General features: G+C 42.8%; 1 protein-coding gene across 1 annotated transcript in view; it reads left to right on the plus strand.

The window, feature by feature from the left end:
• Positions 1-5,794: 5,794 nt before the first annotated feature.
• LOC126355650 (cytochrome P450 4C1-like) overlaps positions 5,795-24,208 on the plus strand; it is a 106,266-nt gene continuing 87,852 nt past the window's right edge. Inside the window, exon 1 of the mRNA XM_050006014.1 lies at positions 5,795-6,021. Within this exon, the coding sequence (XP_049861971.1) occupies positions 5,795-6,021 (227 nt within the window). The remainder of the gene's footprint in view (positions 6,022-24,208) is intronic.

Consider the following 24,208-nt stretch of genomic DNA (forward strand, 5'->3'; position numbering starts at 1 on the left):
ACGTACTTGAGAGCATTCGATGAGACTCAGCCGCTGTTTTCTTCATACTGAAACAAAACAGTAACACCTCCGGCAAGTGACGATAATAAGGCTCATAAACTGACATTTTCGATCAACAGTAACTTTATGACGAAGAGAGAAATTGACTAATGTTTGAATGAGGTTATGTTGACCGAGGTCCAAGCTAACTGCCTAACGCCTGAGATTTGTTTCTTTCGACCGCTACTTACCGTTGTCGCCACCCATCGGCAAACGGAGGAAAAAAAGTTGAACACCTTGTACTTTATAATTTGTTTAACTTAGCCAAATTTGTTTTTACACTGTGCCCAGAGCTCGTTTCTTTTCCTGTACAGTTCAAGACATGACTCGACAAATGAGCGGCTGGATCCAAATGCTCCGCTAGTTTCCGGTGACGGTCCCATCCAGAAGTGTTGAGAGGTTGTAGCAACATCGAGTTGAGGGCAGCTGCGAAGGAGTGACGCCATGCTTGGTGGACACTGACGGCAATCTTTTGTTATTGTTCGATGTGGTCGACGAACCATGACGATGCGTTGGTTGCCCTCGTGTTATCGTTCAGCCAGAATATTGCACAATTCCATCGACCGCCGAACAGAGCCCCACAATGATGTCCGTTTCAAAGTTTGTCAACAGCTCTAGTAGCGTTGTCTCATTCTTCGTGATCATTCACGCCGCTCAGTAAATTACATCAAAAAATTGAAACTATCCTGTTTACCAATTGAGAAATTAAACAAGTAATAGAAATCATGATTAATGGAACATAACTACTATGGAAAATGAGCGTGAAGTACGCCGAGGTGACGAAAGTAACGAGATAGCGATATTAAGGAGAGGTTTACTGTCTTTGGCCCGCAAAAGACATGTTCTTCCGGATTTTTTTCTCGGGGCATGTTATAGATGTCAATAACAAATTTGGTCAAAATATTTATTGATATTTCCTCTACAAACTGGAATTTTTTCGACGGGAAATGCCGAAGAGCAAAGGCGGAAGTGCCGTCGGAACGAAACAAAATTTCGATGTACACCTCCACGCGCGGTATGTCTCTGGTCAGCTGGCTCAACTGAAATCAAAATTGAGCTGACGTTAACGAAGTACATAAGATTCTTTAGGAGCTGTACCTCGCATAAGTTATTTGGACCATAGGAAACAAAATGGCGACCATTTGAAAAAATAGGGTTTTCTTCATCGATTTTTCGACTTCGTTGGCTTAGTAAAAATGTTTATAGTTGATGGATCGGCAAAAAAGTGTTACGACTCCCAGACAGTTTAGTTAGCTTCGTCTGAAACAAAGAATCATGCCAATCGGTTCAGTATGTTTGAAGTTACTCTACCGCGCGATAAAAAAAAAGTCATTTCGAGAAAAACGCGTTTGAAGTTATGACTACATTTAAATGCAATATTATGCAACTTACGTTCAATGTGCTATTCTTGGTCCATAAACTAGTCCTTCCTCTTCATCATAGAGGGCGTTCTGCTCGATCTGGGCCATCCTGCGCTGCTCCAGAGCCGCTCGCACAGCCGGTGACAAGCGGTTTTTTGCCGCTTTAATCCTGTGCTCGTCCGAATGCTTGGCGAACTGCGTCGAATAGAGTGCCAGGGTGACGTCCATTGTTGTCATAGTGTTCAGAATTGCTGAATACCTTTCGTTGCAGCTGCTCACTGCTAGGAACGTCGCAGTCTCCACAGTCTTCGCACCAGAAAGCAAATGCTTGGGGACTAACTTCCAAACACGCGTTCAAACTTTCATTTGAATTTTGTGAGTTTCCTCCCACGCACCGATACAATAACTCGTCTTCAGAAAGAAAAAGCTGGTACGTGATTACCGTCATGTAAAAATAAAATTATTGAGATATATTAGCAAGTGTTTTTTTTTTATTTCAAAACGGTACTTACTTAAAAAACACGCCTCGTATGTGTACCAAGTCTGATTACAATCAGTACAGTGGTTTAGGAGAAGATGTGCAACACACACACACACACACATACACATCCAGTTTTATAACATATATGGTTTGGTCCAACAATTGGAAAGTTCATGCTGTTAGCAGCGTTAGCCTGACTCACTAGTCTAGGGTGGGATGTTGTGAGATCCTCTGTGGAGACGTGGGAAAGCTTGCCGTCAGTTACACCACCGAAGGTATAGCCCTCCACTTCATTAGTTGAGACAAAGGCTCTTGCCCACACAAACAGTGTTTCGTTAAGGCTGTGTCTGCTGAAGGGGGGTTGTAGGGAAGCAGCCTACTCACGCCGTATTAAATTCACATCAGTCTTTCCATTGTGTGTCAGCCTAGTCCGCAGTAACTAGCTCTGACGTCATAAATGTTGCGCAATACTTTAAAAATCAAGTAAATAACTTGAAACGTTTCTAGCATGTCAGGAGTAATACTAAATCAATATACAGGGTGTTTCAAAACTGACCGGTATATTTGAAACGGCAATACAAACTAAACGAGCAGCGATAGAAATACACCGTTTGTTGCAATATGCTTGGGACAACAGTACATTTTCAGGCAGACAAACTTTCGAAATTACAGTAGTTACATTTGTCAACAACAGATGGCGCTGCGGTCTGGGAAACTCTATAGTACGATATTTTCCACATATCCACCATGCGTAGCAATAATATGGCGTAGTCTCTGAATGAAATTACCCGAAACCTTTGACAATATGTCTGCGGAATGGCGTCGCATGCAGATGAGATGTACTGCTTCAGCTGTTCAATTGTTTCTGGATTCGGCGGTACACCTGGTCTTTCAAGTGTCCCCAAAGAAAGAAGTCACAGGGGTTCATGTCTGGCGAATAGGGAGGACAATCCACGCCGCCTCCTGTATGTTTCGGATAGCCCAAAGCAATCACACGATCATCGAAATATTCATTCAGGAAATTAAAGACGTCGGCCGTGCGATGTGGCCGGGCACCATCTTGCATAAACCACGAGGTGTTCGCAGTGTCGTCTAAGGCAGTTTGTACCGCTACAAATTCACGAAGAATGTCCAGATAGCGTGATGCAGTAATCGTTTCGGATCTGAAAAATGGGCCAATGATTCCTTTGGAAGAAATGGCGGCCCAGACCAGTACTTTTTGAGGATGCAGGGACGATGGGACTGCAACATGAGGCTTTTCGGTTCCCCATATGCGCCAGTTCTGTTTATTGACGAAGCCGTCCAGGTAAAAATAAGCTTCGTCAGTAAACCAAATGCTGCCCACATGCATATCGCCGTCATCAATCCTGTGCACTATATCATTAGCGAATGTCTCTCGTGCAGCAATGGTAGCGGCGCTGAGGGGTTGCCACGTTTGAATTTTGTATGGATAGAGGTGTAAACTCTGGCGCATGAGACGATACGTGGACGTTGGCGTCATTTGGACCGCAGCTGCAACACGGCGAACGGAAACCCGAGGCCGCTGTTGAATCACCTGCTGCACTAGCTTCACGTTCCCCTCTGTGGTTGCCGTACGCGGTCGCACTACCTTTCCAGCACGTTCATCCGTCACGTTCCCAGTCCGTTGAAATTTTTCAAACAGATCCTTTATTGTATCGCTTTTCGGTCCTTTGGTTAGATTAAACCTCCGTTGAAAACTTTGTCTTGTTGCAACAACACTGTGTTCTAGGCGGTGGAATTCCAACACCAGAAAAATCCTCTGTTCTAAGGAATAAACCATGTTGTCCACAGCACACTTGCACGTTGTGAACAGCACACGCTTACAGCAGAAAGACGACGTACAGAATGGCGCACCCACAGACTGCGTTGTCTTCTACATCTTTCACATCACTTGCAGCGCCATCTGTTGTTGAAAATTGTAACTACTGTAATTTCGAAAGTTTGTCCGCCAGAAAATGTACTGTTGTCCCAAGCATATTGCAACAAACGGTGTATTTCTATCGCTGCTCGTTTAGTTTTTATTGCCGTTTCAAATATACCGGTCATTTTTGAAACACCCTGTATGTTGAATATCAGTTCAATAACTTTAACCATTTTCGAAATTTGGACGTTTTTCTGTAAAAATCATTGGCGCAGCAGAAAAGAGCTAAAAACTTAAAAAATTATATTTAGATTCCTTTTTCATAATAATTTAGTAGAAACAGTATTCTGGATCTCACAAATTAAAATTTTAGTTGAAATTCATGATTTTCTGGTTTTTGTCTTAACAATTAAGGAAGCAAGATATATTAAGTAGGCGAATAAATAAGGCTAGGATGTTTAAATTTACGTAGAAGGGAGATCTGCTATAATCATAAAGATGTGAGAAGTTTCAACTGAATAACTATAAAACTATAGCGATAGCGTATCTCCAAAGGGCAAGTTCAGAGCTCGTCTACTGTGTGAAGTGTAATTAAATTAATTCTCTGTCCCAAAATATTTGACTTAGCCACGTCAGACTTTTATTATGATTACTTACCTGTGTGCTGATTGCACATTTAAATTGAGAGCTTCATCGGCCGTCAGCAAAGGAAGCAATGATTTATTCGATAACTTAAAATGGTGCATTACTAGCCCAGCGGCTAGTCGGGAGAGCAATTTTGATCAGGCGTTCCCTTGGCCGTCCGCACCGTGGCTTTATATGTAAGAACGCTGCGCGAGAGAGAAAGGCCCCAGTTCTCTCCAGACGCTGATTAGCGCTCCACCTGTTGCCGGGAGTCGCGTCACGTCGGTATCATTGCTATAAACAGCCTTGGATGCTGTAATAAGTTACTCGGGATACGCGTAGCCATGAAATCGTTTTCGAGTGAAGTGTTAATTCTGAGATGACTTTAATGATCTGTCTTCAGTTTTTTTATGTCGTATTTTCACGTGCCGCCGCGGGACAGACATTGTACCATTATTTAGCATGGCGTTTGATTAACATTATCATCAAATTATGGCGAGCATTCACTTAAACATTTAATTTGAACAGTTATAGTTGCATCAGCGCATTAGACTCTGGTAGTTGGATTGAGTGGATTCTTTTTGGTCTGTGGCTAAAATGGTTCAAATGGCTCTGAGCACTATGGGACTCAACTGCTGTGGTCATTAGTCCCCTAGAACTGAGAACTACTTAAACCTAACTAACCTAAGGACATCACACACATCCATGCCTGAGGCAGGATTCGAACCTGCGACCGTAGCAGTCGCACGGTTCCGGACTGCGCGCCTAGAACCGCGAGACCACCGCAGCCTGGTCTGTGACTTTCAGAATATAGTGAACATTTTAGAGAGAATGGTTTTTGATTATGAATCCCAGACAATCTCCTAATCCCTCAGAGCTATAAGCTGTAGCTATAAATGTATTTCTCAGATGAAGTGGGCACTAGGAATTCTAATTAAAGGCTTCACGTTTTGCTAATTACTTTCTGGTAGCCAATATTGTAGTTAGAGAGCCAGTGTTGAGAACGGCAAACAACAGCATAAATTCAAAACATATCAACAACTATTCCACCCGCCACCCCGCAGAGTGCTAAGGTATGCTAATGGAAAAATCCTAATTTGTTTCTGGGACATGGCAGATAATGCAGGAGAACGTAAACACGTGACTCACCTAAGAGGTACGAGGCCGATTCACAGAAAGGCTCGGAGAAGAAAGGAGAGGATCTCGTTGTTTAATAGGCTTGGGTTCTGTGAAGGTGATGAAGCAACGCGCTGATATGCCGGCAGGAGCGACTCGGACAGCGGCGGAAGCGTTAGCCTTAATGACGCCTGTAAGCATCAGCTGTGGAGAACCGGTCTCGGCCGCAATGCCAGACAGCGGCCTCTAAAGTTCACTCGCAGAGGCGCCCCGGCCGGCGCTTTCCGCAGTATGGCTGTATCCGTGTCAGCGGTCGCCTGTCTGAGCGCCGGCCTCCTCGCCGCGGCCGCCTCGCTGCTCGCGGCGGCGCTCGCCTGGCTGTGGGCCTTCCGCCCCCGCACCTCGGCCCCCGGGCCTCCGACGCTGCCGCTGCTCGGCAACATCAGGCCGAACGTCCAATTCCCCCTGCTCGTCCACAGGCTCAGAGAGTGTCACAAGCGCTACGGAGACATCTACAGGTGAGTGTAAATGACTGCAACGACGCGCTACTCCTTATCAGCGTCACGCTTGGTGCCGTCTGATTCTCCCAGTCTTACGCCTCTACACTCACCAGATATGTATTTAGGACCTAGGACAAATACGCTGAACCTGTGGAGAGTGTCGTGATATCTAATCCTCGATATGTTAGCGAAAATACATGTTTAATTCCAGAGGTACCCATAAAATACAGTACTGACCATTAAAATTGCTACACCACGAAGATGACATGCTACAGACGCGAAACTTAACCGACACGAAGAAGATGCTGAGACGTGCAAATGATCAGCTTTTCAGAGAATTCACACAAGGTTGGCACCGGTGGCGACACCTACAATGTGCTGACATGAAAGTTTGCCGGCCGGAGTGACCGTGCAGATCTAGGCGCTGCAGTCTGGAGCCGGGCGACAGCTACGGTCGCAGGTTCGAATCCTGCCGCGGGCATGGATGTGTGTGATGTCCTTGGGTTGGTTAGGTTTAATTATTTCTAAGTTCTAGGCGACTGATGACCTGAGAATTTAAGTCGCATAGTGTTCAGAGCCATTTTTTGAGGAAAGTTTCCAACCGATTTCTCATACACAAACGTTGTTGTGATGCCTCGTGTAAGGAGGAGAAATGCCTACCATCACGTTTACGACTTTCATAAATGTCGGATTGTAGCCTATCGCGATTGCGGTTTATCGTATAGCGACATTGCTGCTCGCGTTTATCGAGTTCCAATCACTGTTAGCAGAATATGGAATTGGTGGGTTCAGGAGGGTAATACGGAACGCCGTGCTGGATCCCAACGCCCTCGTATCACTAGCAGTCGAGATGACAGGCACCTTATCCGCATGGTTGTAACGCATCGCACAGACACGTCTCGATCCCTGAATCAACATATGAGGACGTTTGCAAGACAACAACCATCTGCACGAACAGTTCGACGACGTTTGCTTCAGCATGGACTATCAGCTCGGAGACCACGGTTGCGGTTACCCTTGACACTGGATTACAGACAGGAGCGCCTCTGATGGTGTACTCAACGACGAACCTGGCAAAACGTCTTTTTTTCGGATGAATGCAGGTTCTGTTTACAGCATCATGATGGTCGCATCCGGGTTTGGCGACATCGCCGTGAACGCACATTGGAAGCGTGTATTCGTCATCGCCATACTGGCGTATCACCCGGCGTGATGGTATAGGATGCCATTGGTTACACGTCTCGGTCACCTCTTGTTCGCATTGATGACACTTTGAACAGTGGACGTTACATTTCAGTTGTGTTACGACCCGTGGCTCTACCCTTCATTCGATCCCTGCGAAACCCTACATTTAAGCAGGATAATTCACGACCGCATGTTGCAGGTCCTGTACGGGCCTTTCTGGATACAGAAAATGTTCGACTGCCGCCCTGGCCTGCACATTCTCCAGATCTCTCACCAACTGAAAACGTCTGGTCGATGGTGGCCGAACAACTGTCTCGTCACAATTCGCCAGTCATTACTGTTGATGAACTGTGGTATCGTGTTGAAGCTGCATGGGCAGCTGTACCTGTACACGCCATCCAAGCTCTTTTTGACTCAATGCCCAGGCGTATCAAGGCCGTTATTTCGGCCAGGGGTGGTTTTTCTGGGTACTTATTTTTCAGGATATAAGCATCCAAATTTCGTGAAAATGTAATGACATGGCAGTTCTAGTATAATATATTTGTCCAATGAATACCCGTTTATCATCTGCATTTCTTCTTGGTGTTGCAATTTTAATGGCCAGTAGTGTATCATCCGAAATTGTGCTAAACGCATTCATTGAAAATTATTTCGAGCAGTTAGTTCATGAGCCCACGCGAATAGTAAATGTTTGTGAAATCACACTTGACTTCTTAGCAACAAATAATCCTGAGTTAGTAACCAGCATCAAAACCGATATAGGGATTAGAGAACACAGGGTTGTCATAGCGAGATTGAATATTGTAAACTGTGTTGGAGCTGCATGGGCAGCTGTACCTATACACGCCATCCAAGCTCTTTTTGACTCAATGTTAGGCGTATCAAGGCCGTTGTTACGGCCAGAGGTGGTTGTTCTCGAAAAATAAGCGAAAAATATACCTATTCAAAAAAAGCAGATAAAAATTCACTTGATGCCTCCTTGAGAGACAATCTACACGCATTCCAAATTAATAACATAAGTGTAGACCAGATGTGGCTTAAAGTCAAAGAAATAGAATCGGCAGCAATTGAGAGGTTTATACCAAATAAACTAACAAATAGCGGAGCTGATCCTCCTTGGTACACAAAACGGCTTAGAACACAGTTGCAGAAACAAGCCAAATTTAAACAGATGCAAAATCCCCAAGATTGGCGATCCTTTACAGAAGCTCGCAACGTAGCGCGGAGTTCAATGCGAGACGCCTATAACAGTTTCCACAACGGAACTTTCTTTCTCGTAACCTGCCAGAAAGTCTAAAGAGATTCTGGTCGTATGTGAAGTATGTTAGCGGCAAGAAACAATCAATGCCTTCTCTGCGCGATAACAATGGAGTTACTATTGAAGACAGTGCTGCCGAAGCAGATTTACTAAACACAGCCTTCCGAAATGCCTTCACAAAAGAAGACGAAATAAATATTCCAGAATTCGAACCGACAACAGCTGCCAATATGAATGAGTAACGTAGAAGTAAATATTCTCGGAGTAGTGAAGCAACTCAAATCACTTAATAAAAGCAACTGTTCTCGTCCAGACTGTGTACGACATAGATTCCTTTCGGAGTATGCTGATGCATTAGCTCTATACTTAACAATCGTATACAACCGTTCCCTCGACAAAAGATCCGTACCCAAAGACTGGAAGGTTGCAGAGGTCACACTAATATTCAAGAAAGGTAGTAGAAGTAATCCACTCAATTAAGGCCCATATCGTTAACGTCAATATGCAGCAGGATTTTAGGGCATATATTGTGTTCTAACATTATGAATTAACTGGAAGGATAGGATCTATTGACACACAGTCAACATGGGTTTGGAAAACACCGTTTCTGTGAAACACAACTAACTCTTTATTCACATGAAGTGCTGAGTGCTATTGACAAGGGATTTCAGATCGATTCCGTATTCCTGGATTTCCGGAAGGCTTTTGACACTGTACCACAGAAGCGTCTCGTAGTAAAATTGCTTACTTATAGAATATCATTTCAGTTATGAGACTGGATGTGCGATTTCCTGTCAGAGACGTCACAGTTCGTAGTAATTGACGGAAAGTCATCGAGTAAAACAGAAGTCATATCAAGCGTTCCCTAAGGTAGTGTTATAGGCCCTTTGCTGTTCCTTATCTATATAAACGATTTGGGAGACAATCTGAGCAGCCGTCTTAGGTTGTTTGCAGATGACGCTGTCGTTTATCGACTAATAAAATCATCAGAAGATCAAAAGAAACTGCAAAACGATTTAGAAAAAATATCTGAATGGTGCGAAAAGTGGCAGTTGACCCTAAATAACGAAACGTGTGAGGTCATCCACATGAGTACTAAAAGGAACTCGTTAAACTTCGGTTACACGATAAATCAGTGTAATCTAAAAGCCGTAAATTCAACTAAATAACCTGGGCATTACAATTACGAACAACTTAAATTGGAAAGAACACATAGAAAATGTTGTGGGGAAAGATAACTGAAGGCTGCGTTTTATTGGTAGGACACTTAGAAAATGTAACAGACCTGCTTAGAAGACTGCCTACACTACACTTGTCCGTCCTCTTTTAGAATACTGCTGCGCGGTGTGGGATCCTTACCAGATGGGACTGACGGAGTACATGGAAAAAGTTCAAAGAAAGGCAGTACGTTTTGTATTATCGCGAAATGTGGGAGAGAGTGTCACAGAAATGATACAGGATTTGGGCTGGAAATCATTAAAAGAAAGGCGATTTTCGTTGCGACGGAATCTTCTCACTAAATTCCAATCACCAACTTTCTCCTCCGAATGCGAAAATATTTTGTTGACACCGACCTCCATAGGGCGGAATGATCACCACTATAAAATAAGGGAAATCAGAGCTCGTACGGAAAGACATAGGTGTTCATTCTTTCCGCGCGCTATACGAGATTAGAATAATAGAGAATTGTGAAGGTGGTTCGATGAACCCTCTCCCAGGCACTTAAATCTGATTTGCAGAGTATCGATGTAGATGTAGGCTAGTTTTAGAAATAAAATCGTGTAACGCAGTATTTAAAAAGTGTCATTACATGCAGTACCCACATATGTAATTCAATGCACCTACAAAATTACGAGTATACATGAAGCCGGACATAGTTCAGGAAATACGACTTCAGAAACGCTGAGAAAGAAAACTTCAGCATTGGACATGACGTTGAAATTCATTACTTCTTTGCTACTAACTCTATTCGCAACACATTTTGCAGACAGTGTCCAGATATGGCGCTGAATGTTCCTACAAAATTACACTGAAGAGCCAAAAAACTGGTACACCTGCTGAGATGTTGTATTTTCACACCGCCACATCTCGTCACATAAAACACTGATTTCAATAAAGAAAGAGGCCAAGAGACATTTATTTGCCAATGTATCATATCTAACTACGCATTGTAATGACGTATTTTGACGATTTACAAGGAGAAATGAATCCAGCGCCACTGACGCCCCTAAGAAACTATAGACTAATTCAGCGCACATGTAAAAACATCAATATAAAAGACAAACTCTGAAGGCATTTGAATATTTAAAAAAAAAACAAGCGCGCAACCCATCGTCCACTGCCGGACGATATCACTCGCTTTTTATCTCCTGTATAATACGGACGCACCATTACATAGGCGTCATTATAAGATTTGTAATTTGTTTAAATCTATTGATAGATACTGTTATTTTGTTGCGTGTGAGACTAGTGTGTGTGAAAAACACAGGGCGATTAATGACTGGACATTTCTATGTGATTTCTAAACTTTTCAAGCACATCAAGCTCAGTCATTATTACATATAACATGTTAACACTTACGTATGTTAAGTCCAAGCTTGTAAGTATAGTGAAAATTACTCTAAATTTGTGTTTGCTGTCGTTGCTGGACAACCTTACTCACTTACTTTCTAAGAGCCAAGATTTTTTCTACAGAGCCAACCGTGTCCGGCGGCTCATAGTGAGGACAGAACAGTTGATGTCGACGTTAACAGATTACTTATATTTCCCCCTAGTAATATTCTTCGAAGTCAGTTTCAAACTGGCCCTTAGGTAAAATTTCAGTGGGAGTGGTGCCCGGGAATTTCTTAGCAAACTTCTCTAATCGCACATCGCTCGCACAAAGCCTCAGTGTTCCGCAGTGGTACGCGGTACCTTCTACACGGAAAAGAGAGCCACGCAATTATATGTTGCTTCCCCTTCTCAATCTGATGCTTAAATAATAATAATAATATTTCCTTACATCAGACTGCCTAATATCGTGTTGCTCCCCCGCGAGTACGCAGAAGAACCGCAACGCGACGTGGCATGCACTCAAGTAATGTCTGAAGTAGTGCTGGAGGGAATGCACACCATGAATCCTGCAGGGCTGTCCACAAATCCGTAACAGTACGAGGTGGCGGATATCTCTTCTGAACAGCACGTTGCAAGGCATCACAGACGTCATGAATTATGTTCATGTCTGGGGAGTTATGTGGCCAGCGGAAGTATTTAAACTCAGTCCTCGAGCCACTCTGTAGCAATTGTGGGCATGTGGGGCGCCGCATTGTTCTGCTGGAATTGCCCTTGTCCGTCGGAATGCACAATGGACATGAATGGATGCAAGTGGTGAGACAGGGTGCTTATATACGTGTCACCTGTCAGAGTCGTATCTAGACGTATCAGCGGTGCCATATCACTTCAACTGCAATGAAATGCCATGTGGCTAGGGCCCCCCGTCGGGTAGACCGTTCGCCTGGTGAAAGTCTTTCGAGTTGACGCCACTTCGACGACTTGCGTCTCGATGGGGATGAAATGATGATGATAAGGACAACACAACACCCAGTTCCTGAGTGGAGAAAATCTCCGACCCAGCCGGGAATCGAACCCGGGCGTCACTTCAACTACACACGTCCCACTACATTACAGAGTCTCCACCAGCTTGAACAGTCCTCTGCTGACGTGCAGGATCCATGGATTCACGAGGTTGTCTCGATACCCCTCGATACAATTTCAAAAGAGACTCGTCCGACCGAGCGAGGTGGCGCAGTGGTTAGACACTGGTCTCGCATTCGGTAGGAAGACGGTTCAATCCCGCGTCCGGCTATCCTGATTTAGGTTTTCCGTGATTTCCCTAAATCGCTCCAGGCAAATGCCGGGATGGTTCCTTTCAAAGGGCACGGCTGACTTCCTTCCCCGTCCTTCCCTAAACCGATGAGACCAATAACCTCGCTGTCTGGTCTCCTTCCCCAAAACAACCAACCAACCAACCACTCGTCCGACCAGGTAACATTTATCCAGTCATCGACAGTCCATTGTCGGTGTTGACGGTCCCAGGCGAAGCGTGAACCTTTGTCTCGTGCAGTCATCAAGGTTACAATAATGTGCCTTGGGCTCCGAAAGCCCACATCGATGATGTTTCGTTGAATGGTTCGCACGATGACGCATGTTGATGGCCCAGCATTGAAATCTGCAGCAATTTGCGGAAGGGTTGCACTTTAGTCACGTTGAAATATTCTCTTCTGTCGTCGTCGGTCCGTTCTTGCAGGATCCTTTTCCGCCCGCAGCGATGTCGGAGATTTCATGTTTTACCGGATTCCTGATATTCACGGTACACTTGTGAAATGGTTGTACGGGAAAATCACCACTTCATCGATACCTAGAAGATGCTATGACTCATCGCTCGAGCGCCGACTATAACTCAAGTTCAGACTCACTGAAATCTTTGTAACCTGCCATTGCAGGAGCAGTAACCGATCTAACAACTGCGCCAGACATTTGTCTTACACTAGCGTTGCCGACCGCAGCTGAATATTCTGCCTCTTTGCATATCTCTGTATTTTAATACGCATGCCTATACCAGTTTCTTTGGCGAGTCAGTGAATGTCATTGAACTAGCTGACAAATCTGCCGTTGCAAGGGCATGCATTTTGCCAAATTTCTGTCAGAAAAGAAAACGGAAAATTAACTGTATTTGTAGTTGTAATATCGAAAAAATTTCAGTGTAAAGAAAGCTTCTGATAAGTTGCTTATTGCCTTGACTGCTTGTATGTACACTAGATAACTAGTTTCGACATGACTAAGCTATCATCTTCAGATTCACAGCGTACAAATTATAAAATCACTCTGCGCGGAAGACCACACGTTTGTATTCATTCGTACCACTGTGACGGACTCACAATAAAAATACAGTAGAACATTAAAATATAGCTGTGTCTTCAAGGCAAGAGAGATTCGTACAAGATCGCCACATCAAGAAGTGCAGCAGGTGCCTGGCACGGCTGCCAGCTTCTCGCTCTAATGTCGAGTATTTACGAAAACATTTCATTTCCATGTATCGTGGGAAACACCTTCGAAATTGTGAATCACTATAGCAAAGGAATATGCATAATGTACAAATACAGTATCCTTAACAGTTTCTCTACGCCGGACGCGTGTATGTCTACAATGCGAATTTGCAAATATCTCTGTGGCAACATCTCTTCACAGCTCTATAGCCGGCTATTGTTTTTGCATACAGCCATTTGCGATTCACAGTTGAAAGCTGTCAAAAACGCTGACAGGTATCAGGGATTTCCTTAAGTTTACTCGACTATTAGAGTAAAAGAGTGGTAAAGAATAAATGTATTAAAAATTCAAGCATTATGCCGCATTTATTTGTTTCACGCACCACGCACCTCATTGTTTGTCACGTCGTATCTCTTGAACTATGAGTCATAAAATGATATATTTGTGGAGGTACATTCAAAGACACAAATGGATACAGTGTGCAAAATGTGTTACAAATAGAGTCAGTTACAATGAAGTAATAAATTTAAACGTAATGTACAACGCGGCAATTTTTCACGCACTTCAATATTCCTGACGTCATATCTCGTGAACTATGTGTGTTACCATAACATAATTTTCAAAAAATGTCTCTGTGCACTATGGGACTTAACATCTATGGTCATCAGTCCCCTAGAACTAGAACTACTTAAACCTAACTAACCTAAGGACATCACACAACATCCAGTCATCACGAGGCAGAGAAAATCCCTGACTCCGTAACATAATTTTGTACGTGCATTTAACAACATATGTGGATATTGTCTGAGAAATTATGTTGCAAATAGAGCAAGTAGCAAAGAAATATTAAATTTAAACGTCATCCGTGATGCGGTATCTCGTTGTTGTAAGACTTCATATCTCCTGAATTATTATAGGTAGGTGGTTTCTACCCCACAGCGATTGTTGCTTGACAGTAATGGATGTGTGTGCTAATTTTGGTTGAAACCGGCCCTGTGGTTTAGGAGGAAATGTGATACATACATATAAACGTACTATCATGATTGTAATATGTATGGATGACACACGAATCAGGAGATATGGCGTTATAAACTCTGAGATGCGTGAGAAACAACCGCTTCAAGTACGACGTTTAAATTTATTATTTCTTTGCTATTAACTCTATTTACAACATATTTCGCAGACAGTATCCACTTTGCCCCTGAATGCACAGCACAAATATATCATTTTACGACACACAGATTAAAAGATATGAGTTCACAAACACTGAGATTCATAATAAAATGCAGGATCGTGTATGAAGTTTTTAAAGATTTATTCTTTGCTACTAAGACACTCCCACAGTTTAGTCAACTTAGGAAATTACGGACAGCAGGAGAAAATGATTGCCGTCTATAGGGCTATGAAGCGGTGTTAGCATGGAGACTGTACTTATCAATTTATGCATTATGCACATTTCTTTGTGCAACTGTTTATTTATTTGAAAGCTTTTTTCACGAATGGATGGAAGTGAATTTTTTTATGTTACGCTACAAATACAGTTAATTTTTGTTTTCGTTTTTAATAGAAAACTGGCAAAATGAATGTCCGGGCAATGTCGAGTTTGTCAGATGATAATTTTATAAAAATGCATACGTGTATATGACTTCTACACTGCCCACTAAAACGCTAACGGATGGCGCGTCAGTTTGCCATGACATCATGAGTCGGTAAGCTGTCAGACACTATGGATATTAAAACTTCTTGTACGATTCCTACAGTATCTCGTCAATCAATAAGTTATTTTCTCCAGCTTCAAGAGGTCAACAATCTGCATCTCACGACAGGAAGCAAACTAATTTATACAGAAGTACTCCCATTCCACTGCGAATCTGATTCAGCAACCGTGGTGCTTCGAAATATTTTACAGTTCCCACACGATGAAATAAGGTCTAGAACAAGTCTACTTTTCGCGAAAAGCAATTCACTTTGGTATACCAAAATTCCGTTAACCATTTTTTTTTTGAAAGTCTTGATTTTGTAAAACGAAGTAGTGCGCGGTAGATGGGGGCTGCTCGAAATTTGAGTCGATGGAGCGTGGCGTTTGAGAGACGAAATGCTTTGACTTGCTCGTATCAACTGTCGACTGGAAAATACAGGCAAGTAATAACCAGCGAAAAACTGCTCCTATCTGAGCATAAATAAGGGGAATACGTTCCTGTTCTAAAAGACTCTGGTAAGTAGAGTACCAGACGCATCCTTTCTACCTTCTTCAGCGCCTTTAAAAATTTTCCCAACAATTTTGGCACACGAACATATTTGCCCTCTTTTTAAACCGCCGTTCACCTTTCACCCCCACAAACTCCACTGACTGTAACTCGCTGACAACCGCTAGTCCATTTCTGTAAGTCTCTCATACCCATTCCGTCCCATTTGCCCATTCTCACTCACTCATTCAGACCAACTCATTGTCAGTTTCTCATTGTGTCTCACTAACTGTCATTATCTCCTATCTCAAGTCAGTCTCCTTCGTTCTATCCTGCTAATACTGTACCCTTTCACTATCATTGTCTCCCCCTAAATCACTCTTACTGCTACCACCTCTACATTTCTTCCCATTGTCTCTGTCTCTCTCTTCCTCGTTGTCATTGTCATAGACTCTGTCATTATCACTGGCCCTCACCCACTTCCACTTTCTCCTTTCCTTTATTCTCATCGCACTGGCAGCGTCTCCTTTGCTCATTTCCCAGCACTGTTCTGTCACTGTGAGCTAAGTTACACTGCTACCGTGACTCCTTCTCTCACACTGCAATGTGTCCTTCGCTCTTTCTATACTACAGACACAGTACACTAATCGTCCAGTGTTTATTACTTCTTCGTTTATTTCTCAGTGGCACTGTCTCTTTATCTGTCAGCATAAAAAAAAACGCGACTACGTTCGCACCCGGAAATGTTTGAGGAAATATTTGAAGATACTGAGGAAGGCAGAATGAATCAGCTGTCAGTCACATGAAAAGAACTTCACGGGTCAATAAAACCTTGATAGTTTACTTGTGCGAAATTGAAATAACGCAACACTAATTTTAGGCCTCAGTCCGTACTTTCGTGTACAAAAATGTTGCATGAACTTCAGTACAACTACAGTATGAGGTTACCAGGACCTTCTGATGATAAAGGAGTGACTTTGCAGAATACTTATCCGAGCTACGTCACTTTATAACCTACGTTTTCACCTCACACCTGATTTTATGAACGTATTTTACGTGTACAGATTTTGTAATTTGGAAACTCTGTATCTCGTAAACGGATAAAGATATAAAGAAAAGTTTTAATGTGACTCTTCAAGCTTTCTCGGCGGATGTGTTGTAAATAGTCTTCACGGGTTTGCCTCTGGCTGCAAACCCGTGAAGACTATTTACAAAAGTTTTAATGTTAGGAACATATCGTAAAAATGCCACTAATTTTTGCGCATAGCCGTCTTGGAATCTGCAGCTCCGTTATGATACCCAAAACCAGGTTTTTTTGGGTGTTTGTAGGTAACAGATAAGCATTTCTGAAAAGGAGAAGATGGCGCTTCCAGATTAATGCCTAGAGAATATAACGTTAAACTTTCAACATTTTCTGCGCTTATATATCATTTAGATTTCGTCTCGCACAGGATTTTGTGTGCGTGTACATGTAAAGTTATTCGAGATTGCGATCTTAGGAACATATCGTAGAAATGTCAGCCATTTGTTGTACACAGCCGTCTTGGAATCCGAGGCTCAGTTTTAATGCAAACAAGTGGTAAAGTATCCTGTTTTGGTTTTTTGTTTTCCATGGAACCACCCAAGAACTGTTGGTGGCTCCATACGCTGCTTAAGGCCCAGAGTAGTCCTTATCAAATGCAAAAAGAACCAGCCTATTTGCTCCATTTGAATAAAAAGGAGGAAGTGTTCGTACTTCGACCCTGTACTGCAGAATACTGACATTAAGACGATCATTATCTTGGGTACACAACTGGTCTCTAGCCCAAGAGCTATGCAAAAAACTTAACCCTACGCCTCTAGCACTGATAGAACCCGACTTATGAGCCCCGGAAGAACCCCATTTTAGTGCGCGGTGTCTTGGAACAAATTAGGTAGCGCATCCTGTTACATGGGTATCGATTACGTGTACGTCTTCTACGGTCATAAGTGGACCCACATAATAATACTAAGATTACGATTTCTCTTTATTTTAAACGTTTGAGTTGCGTTCTCTTGGTCTGGAGTACAGACAATGCACTTCTGTCGTTACATCCTGATGTTGTAGTCATCCTAGTCATCAGTGCGAAGTCTGATTTCATACAGCATCACAGGCTCGTCAGCCTTGTGGGAGCCGCTTCATCTTTTCATAAGAACTGAACCCTCCATTCATTTGAAACTGCGTGCTAAATTCAAGCCTCGATCTCCCTTCACATACTCACGCGCATCCCCGCATACCTAATTTCCTCAATTACTATTAATTATAGCTTGATGACTAAGGTTGTGTTCTGTCGACTGATCCTCACTTTCATTTTATACCATAAACTCTTTTCTTCCAAGTTCGATTCAGTACCTCTTCATTGTTTACTAAATCTGCCCACCTAATCTTGTGTATGCCCTTGTTGTTGCTGTTATCTTCCGTTCGAAGGATGGTTTGATGAACTCAGCACCTTATCATCGGTACACACGCACTACCTAATATGATCCAAAACTCTGCGAACAAAAACGGGTTTCTTCCGGGGCTCATACCACGAGTCCTATTGGTGATAGAAAGATAGGACCAAGTGCTTTGGATAGCATATGGGCTGGGAATCAGTTATGTACCCAACAGAACGAGTGCCACTATACTACAGAAGACCCTCAAAGTATGAATTTTGCACACTTTCTCTGACTTAGGCAAATGGAGCGAATTGGTTGGTTCCTTTTGCTTTTGATGTGATCTGCGGTGAGCCTTAAGGGACTTACAGAGGCTCCATTAGATCAGTAACTGTTCCTTAGCAAATCCTCAGAAAGGGTATTTTTACCATATCTTCGTACAAAAACAGAGCCGCGGATTCCAAGACGGCAATGCACAGAAAATGGCTGAAATTTTTACTGTATACTCTTAAGACCTCCATCTCAATAACCTTGAAAATTTGCTTGGTACGTTTATCCGTTTCCGGCATACAGTTTTTCAAACTTCCTACCGTGTACACACACAATATGTACGTAAAATCCAGTGTGAGCGACAAACGTACACATATCAAAAAAAGCTTAGCATCACCCCAGTTCCCAGAACTACTGAAGACAGACGTTGACTGTGGATATTGTATCACGGACACAGTCTCTTTGACTGTTCAGAGATGTCACTAAACCCGCCCAAAGATCTAAACAACCAAGCAGGAGCAGCGCCTGTTAGACGGAGGAGGTCCGCCAACCGATCAGTCATTCCACCAGGATGGAGCTATACAGCTCGTTTTGTCTATAGTTCAACCATGCCTAGACGGTCACTAGCGCAGTTGGATCGCGTCCGTATTGTTACTTTATATCAGGAATGGCTCTCAACAAGGGAAGCGTCCAGGTTCTCGGAGTGGATCAAAGCGATGTTGTTCGGACATGGAGGACATACAGAGAGACAGGAACTGTCGATGACATGCCTCGCTCAGGCCGCCCAAGGGCCACAACTGCAGTGGATGACCACTACCTGCAGATTATGGCTCGGAGGAACCCTGACAGCATCGCCCCATGTTGAATAATACTTTTCGTGCAGCCACAGGACATCGTGTTACGACTGTGCCCAATAGTCTGCATGATGCGCAACTTCACTCCCGACGCCCCTGGCGAGGTCCATCTTTGTAACCAAGACACCTGCAGCGCTGTACAGACGGGCACAGCAATATGCCGAATGGAACGCTCAGGACTGGCATCACGTTCTCTTCACCGATGAGTGTCGCATGTGCCTTCAAGCAGACAATCGTTGGAGACGTGTTTGTAGGCAGCGCGGTCAGGTTGAACGACTTAGACACATTGTCTAGAGGGTGCAGCAAGGTGGAGGTTCCCTGATGTTTTGGGGTGGCTTTATGTGGGGCCGGCGTTCGCTGTTGGTTGTCATGGAAGGCGCCATAATGACTGTACGATACCTGAATGCCATCTTGCGACCGATAGTGCAACCATATTCGCAGCATGTTGGTGAGGCATTCGTCTTCATGGACGACAATTCGCGCCCCCATCGTGCATATTTTGTGAATGACTTCCTGCAGGATAACGACATCGGTCGACTAGAGTGACCAGCATCTTCTCCAGACTTGAACCCTATTGAACATGCCTGGGATAGATTGAAAATTGCTGTTTTTGGACGACGTTACCCACCAACCGCTGAGAGGGATCTACGCCGAATCGCCGTTGAGGAGTGGGACAATCTGGACCTTTATGAACTCATGCATAGTATGCCACGGCGAATACAGGCACGCTTCAATGCAAGAGGACGTACTACTGGGTATTAGAGGTACCGATGTGTACAGCAGTCTGGACCACCACCTCTGAAGGTCCCGGTATGTGGTGGTACAACATGCAATGTGTGGTTTTCATGAGCAATTAAAAGGGTGGAAATTAAATGTACTATGTTGATCTCTATACCAATTTTCTGTACAGGTTCCACAACTCTCGGAACCGAGGTGACACAAGACTTTTTTCATGTGTGTAGTTTATAAAGTGACGTAGCACTGAGAAATACGCTATAAATCGTGTGTATTACCATCAGAAGCGTTCTGTAAAATCCCATGTTGTAGTACTAAAGCACATGCAAATTTTTTGTACACGTAAAACAGGGTCTGAGGTGTGAAATTGTTTCTTTGTTATTTCAGTTTCACATAAGTAAACTACCAAAAGTTTACTGAGATATGGAGTTCTTTTCATATGAGTCACACAATCTGCTGTGACAGGGGAAAGAAGGAAAGCAGCGGAAAAATACTCATATTGGAGAACAAAAAATGCGAATACGTCCCAGTTTAAAAAACTCTTACTAAAAATGGAGTACCAGCTGCCCCATTTTAGCTTCCTCAGCATCTATAAAAGTATTCCCAAAAATCGAACGTATTAGCCCTACTTTCTGTTGGTGGAGAGAGTTACAGTGGGAGAGACACGGAACAATAATATATATATATATATATATATATATATATATATATATATATATATATATATATATATAGCTACTATTGTGTTAATTGCGTTGTGTGAATACTAGTTAATAATGAAGGACCCTCAAAAATAGTTTGAAACTGTAGTGAATTTCTTATAGATGGTACAGGACTTAAACAAACTTGCTTTAAAGGAACATTGCACGTATCCCTCATACTTCCTGTAGATACGGTGAAATACACACTTGATATCATCACTTTCAACAACTGTAAGGAAACAATTCAAAATCTCCTTCTTGTTGTTGTTCTTTTTCTTCCTAGGCTAAAGCCTGTTTCCTTCACTAACCCTCAGTATGATGTTGGCGCGCCAACTTTTCCTTGGACGGTTAATATATCTTATTCAGCTAGTAATTAATTTCTTATGATTTTCACAATTATATATCGAGTTTTCATGATGTTTCAGTCCTTATTATATTAAACGATTTTATGTTCCATGATCCGTTTCTCAGAACATTTTTATTTTTCCAGTCATAGACTCGTTCCTGACCTTGGTCGTCATATGTGTAGTTCGTCCCTTCCGAGGAACAGTGCTGATACCCTGAGCAGTGAAATTACCCCTTCAGTAGGTTGTTGGCCATGTTGTCAGTGGATTTATTTTTGAGATTTTCCTTTCCCTAGGCTGGCTGCCTTCACCACTGCTTAGGAGCCCAACCTGCCCCACGAGCCTTTATTATGGAGTGTAACCTAGCCTTGAATGCTGCCACACCTTAGTCCTGCAAGGCAGCGGGATGTGCTCAATTTTTCTTAAGCTTTCTTCCCTCAGTCTTTGGTGATCCGACACTCCATTCTACGAGGCATCAGCTATATCTGAGTTGAGGACAGAAAACGAAAGCCTCTCTCGGTCCTAGAAACCTAATACCATTGGAATTGAAAAAACAAGAGCTGGCCAAGAGAGGCTTACAGGAAAGGAAATAGAAGGAGTTTGACATGAGTAAGTGAAAGTAACGTCAAACTCAGCCCTGGACTCCACGGTCCCTAGTCCGTGTACTCGCAGCATGAGAGCCCCTTAATGGCTTAAACAAAGCTACCATAGCAACTCTTTTCAAGGTATTTTAGCTTTTCTTTATATTACCGTGGATCAGTACTAATTATGGAAATGGAAGAGGATATGGATGAAGATGAAATGGGACATACGATACTGCGTGAAGAGTTTGACAGAGCACTGAAAGACCTCAGTCGAAACAAGGCCCCAGGAGTAGACAACATTCCATGAGAACTTCTGACGGCCTTGGGAGAGCCAGTCCTGACAAAACTCTACCATGTGGTGAGCAAGATGTATGAGACAGGCGAAATACCCTCAGACTTCAAGAAGAGTATAATAATTCCAATCGCAAAGAAAGCAGGTGTTGACACATTAGAAAATTACCGAACTGTCAGTTTAATAAGTCACAGCTGCAAAATACTAATGCGAATTCTTTAAAGACGAATGGAAAAACTGATGGAAGCCGACCTCGGGGAAGATCAGTTTGGATTCCGTAAAAATGTTGGAACACGTGAGGCAATACTGATCTTACGACTTATTTTAGAAGAAAGATTACGGAAAGGCAAACCTACGTTTCTAGCATTTGTAGACTTAGAGAAATCTTTTGACAATGCTGACTGGAATACTCTCTTTCAAATTCTAAAGGTGGCGGGGATAAAATACATAGAGCGAAAGGCTATTTACAATTTGTACAGAAACCAGATGGCAGTTATAAGAGTCGAAGGGCATGAAAGGGAAGCAGTGGTTGGGAAGGGAGTGCGACAGGGTTGTAGCCTCATGTACAAGCTGTTGTTGTTGTTGTTGTTGTTGTTTTTGTCTTCATTCCTGAGACTGGTTTGATGCAGCTCTCCATGCTACTCTATCCTGTGCAAGTTTCCTCATCTCCCAGTACCTACTGCAACCTACATCCTTCTGAATCTGCTTAGTATATTCATCTCTTGGTCTCCCTCACGATTTTTACCCTCCACGCTGCCCTCCAATGCTAAATTTGTGATCCCTTGATGCCTCAGAACATGTCCTACCAACCGATCCCTTCTTCTAGTCAAGTTGTGCCACACACTCCTCTTCTCCCTAATTCTAACAATACTTCCTCGTGTTCAACCGCTTAGCAGTACAATAAGTACTGCTAAGCGGTTGGCCGTGTATTCCGCTTAAAAAGAGTGTCATGAAACAAAACTCTAACCTTAGTGAGATGCTGAATTTGAAATAATGAAAGTGAACTAATTAAATCCCAAAAGAAACTAATTGTGCATTCTGTAGAAAAATATAATTGAAACTCAAGAATGAAGTACGTTACGAAAGTTATGTAACATCAATTGCAGATATCGAAACATCCACAAAGCAAAATACTGCTGAACTCTGAAGAAAATTCCTGTTTAAGATAAGCGACGCTGTTCACTGTAAATTAATTTGCTTGCTCGGCACAAAAGCTGAAAATTCTGACTACGTACTGTTTGCTCACAAGAATGAAAAGTGAGATCTTCCCTGAAATGAAAGTAACGTGTCTCACTCTCAGCATGCTGTTTCATGACTGACGTACCGACGTTCTCGAATAAGATTCAAATCAGCAAATGTAACAGCAATAGAAAAATAATCTACTATCAAATGTTTCTTTGCCTCAGTCTGTGGCTGTGTGTGGCGTAAAAATGCAATGCACACACCAGAAAATATTTAAAACATCACTAAGAACAATGGAGGAAGGTTTTACTTTGAAGGAAAGCATTATTGAAATGATTCTCCGATTATTGTCAGAAAAAGATTGTACAACGTGTGAATTCTCTGACAATTACGAAATTCGCACATTGCAAAAATTACAGACATTTGAAACAATTGAGTTATTTGATGAAAACAAAGAGACCAAATTAATATTAATCATGAATATTATTAGTTATTTAAGGGTCAAAGATTTCCTTCATTTGCTAGAAGTCGTGGCCGAGAGGTTCTAGGCGCTACAAACCGCAACCGCGCGACCACTTCGGTCGCATGTTCGAATCCTGCCTCGGACATGGATGTGTGTGATGTCCCTACGTTAGTTAGGTTTAATTGTTCTACGTTCTAGGCGACTGATGACCTTAGCAGTTAAATCCCATAGTGCTCAGAGCGATTTCTTTCAGTTCTGACAAACAAACATTTCATTCTCGAACTTGCATTCGTTACCTTGAAATATTCCTCCAAAAACTACACCATCCGCGAAGTGAAGCAAATCAAATATCTTTGCAAATAAATTTTCATCTCCATAATATATTATTCTGCATAGTTTCTCCCACATTTACAAATATCAGATCTCCTTCTCTAAAACTCAGCTGCTCTCTATTGCGCCTGTGATAAGAACGCCCCAGCGCTCCACAACTGACTGTCGACCAGGCGCGCCATAGATTACATTAGACACAGAGTAAGGAATCTTATCCACAACTCGTGCAGCGCGCTGGTGAACCCTTGTCTCATTACAGTAAAGGTGACATATTTACAGGGACAGACAACATATGAGAATCTTACAAATGAATGGACTACTTATGCCTAATTTATCAATCAAGTCTAGTTTTCCACAGATGTGTTGCATTAAAGAAAACTCTCGTATTACATGTGTATAAGT

Source organism: Schistocerca gregaria, chromosome 3 (assembly GCF_023897955.1).
Source record: "Schistocerca gregaria isolate iqSchGreg1 chromosome 3, iqSchGreg1.2, whole genome shotgun sequence".
Lineage (NCBI taxonomy): Eukaryota > Metazoa > Arthropoda > Insecta > Orthoptera > Acrididae > Schistocerca > Schistocerca gregaria.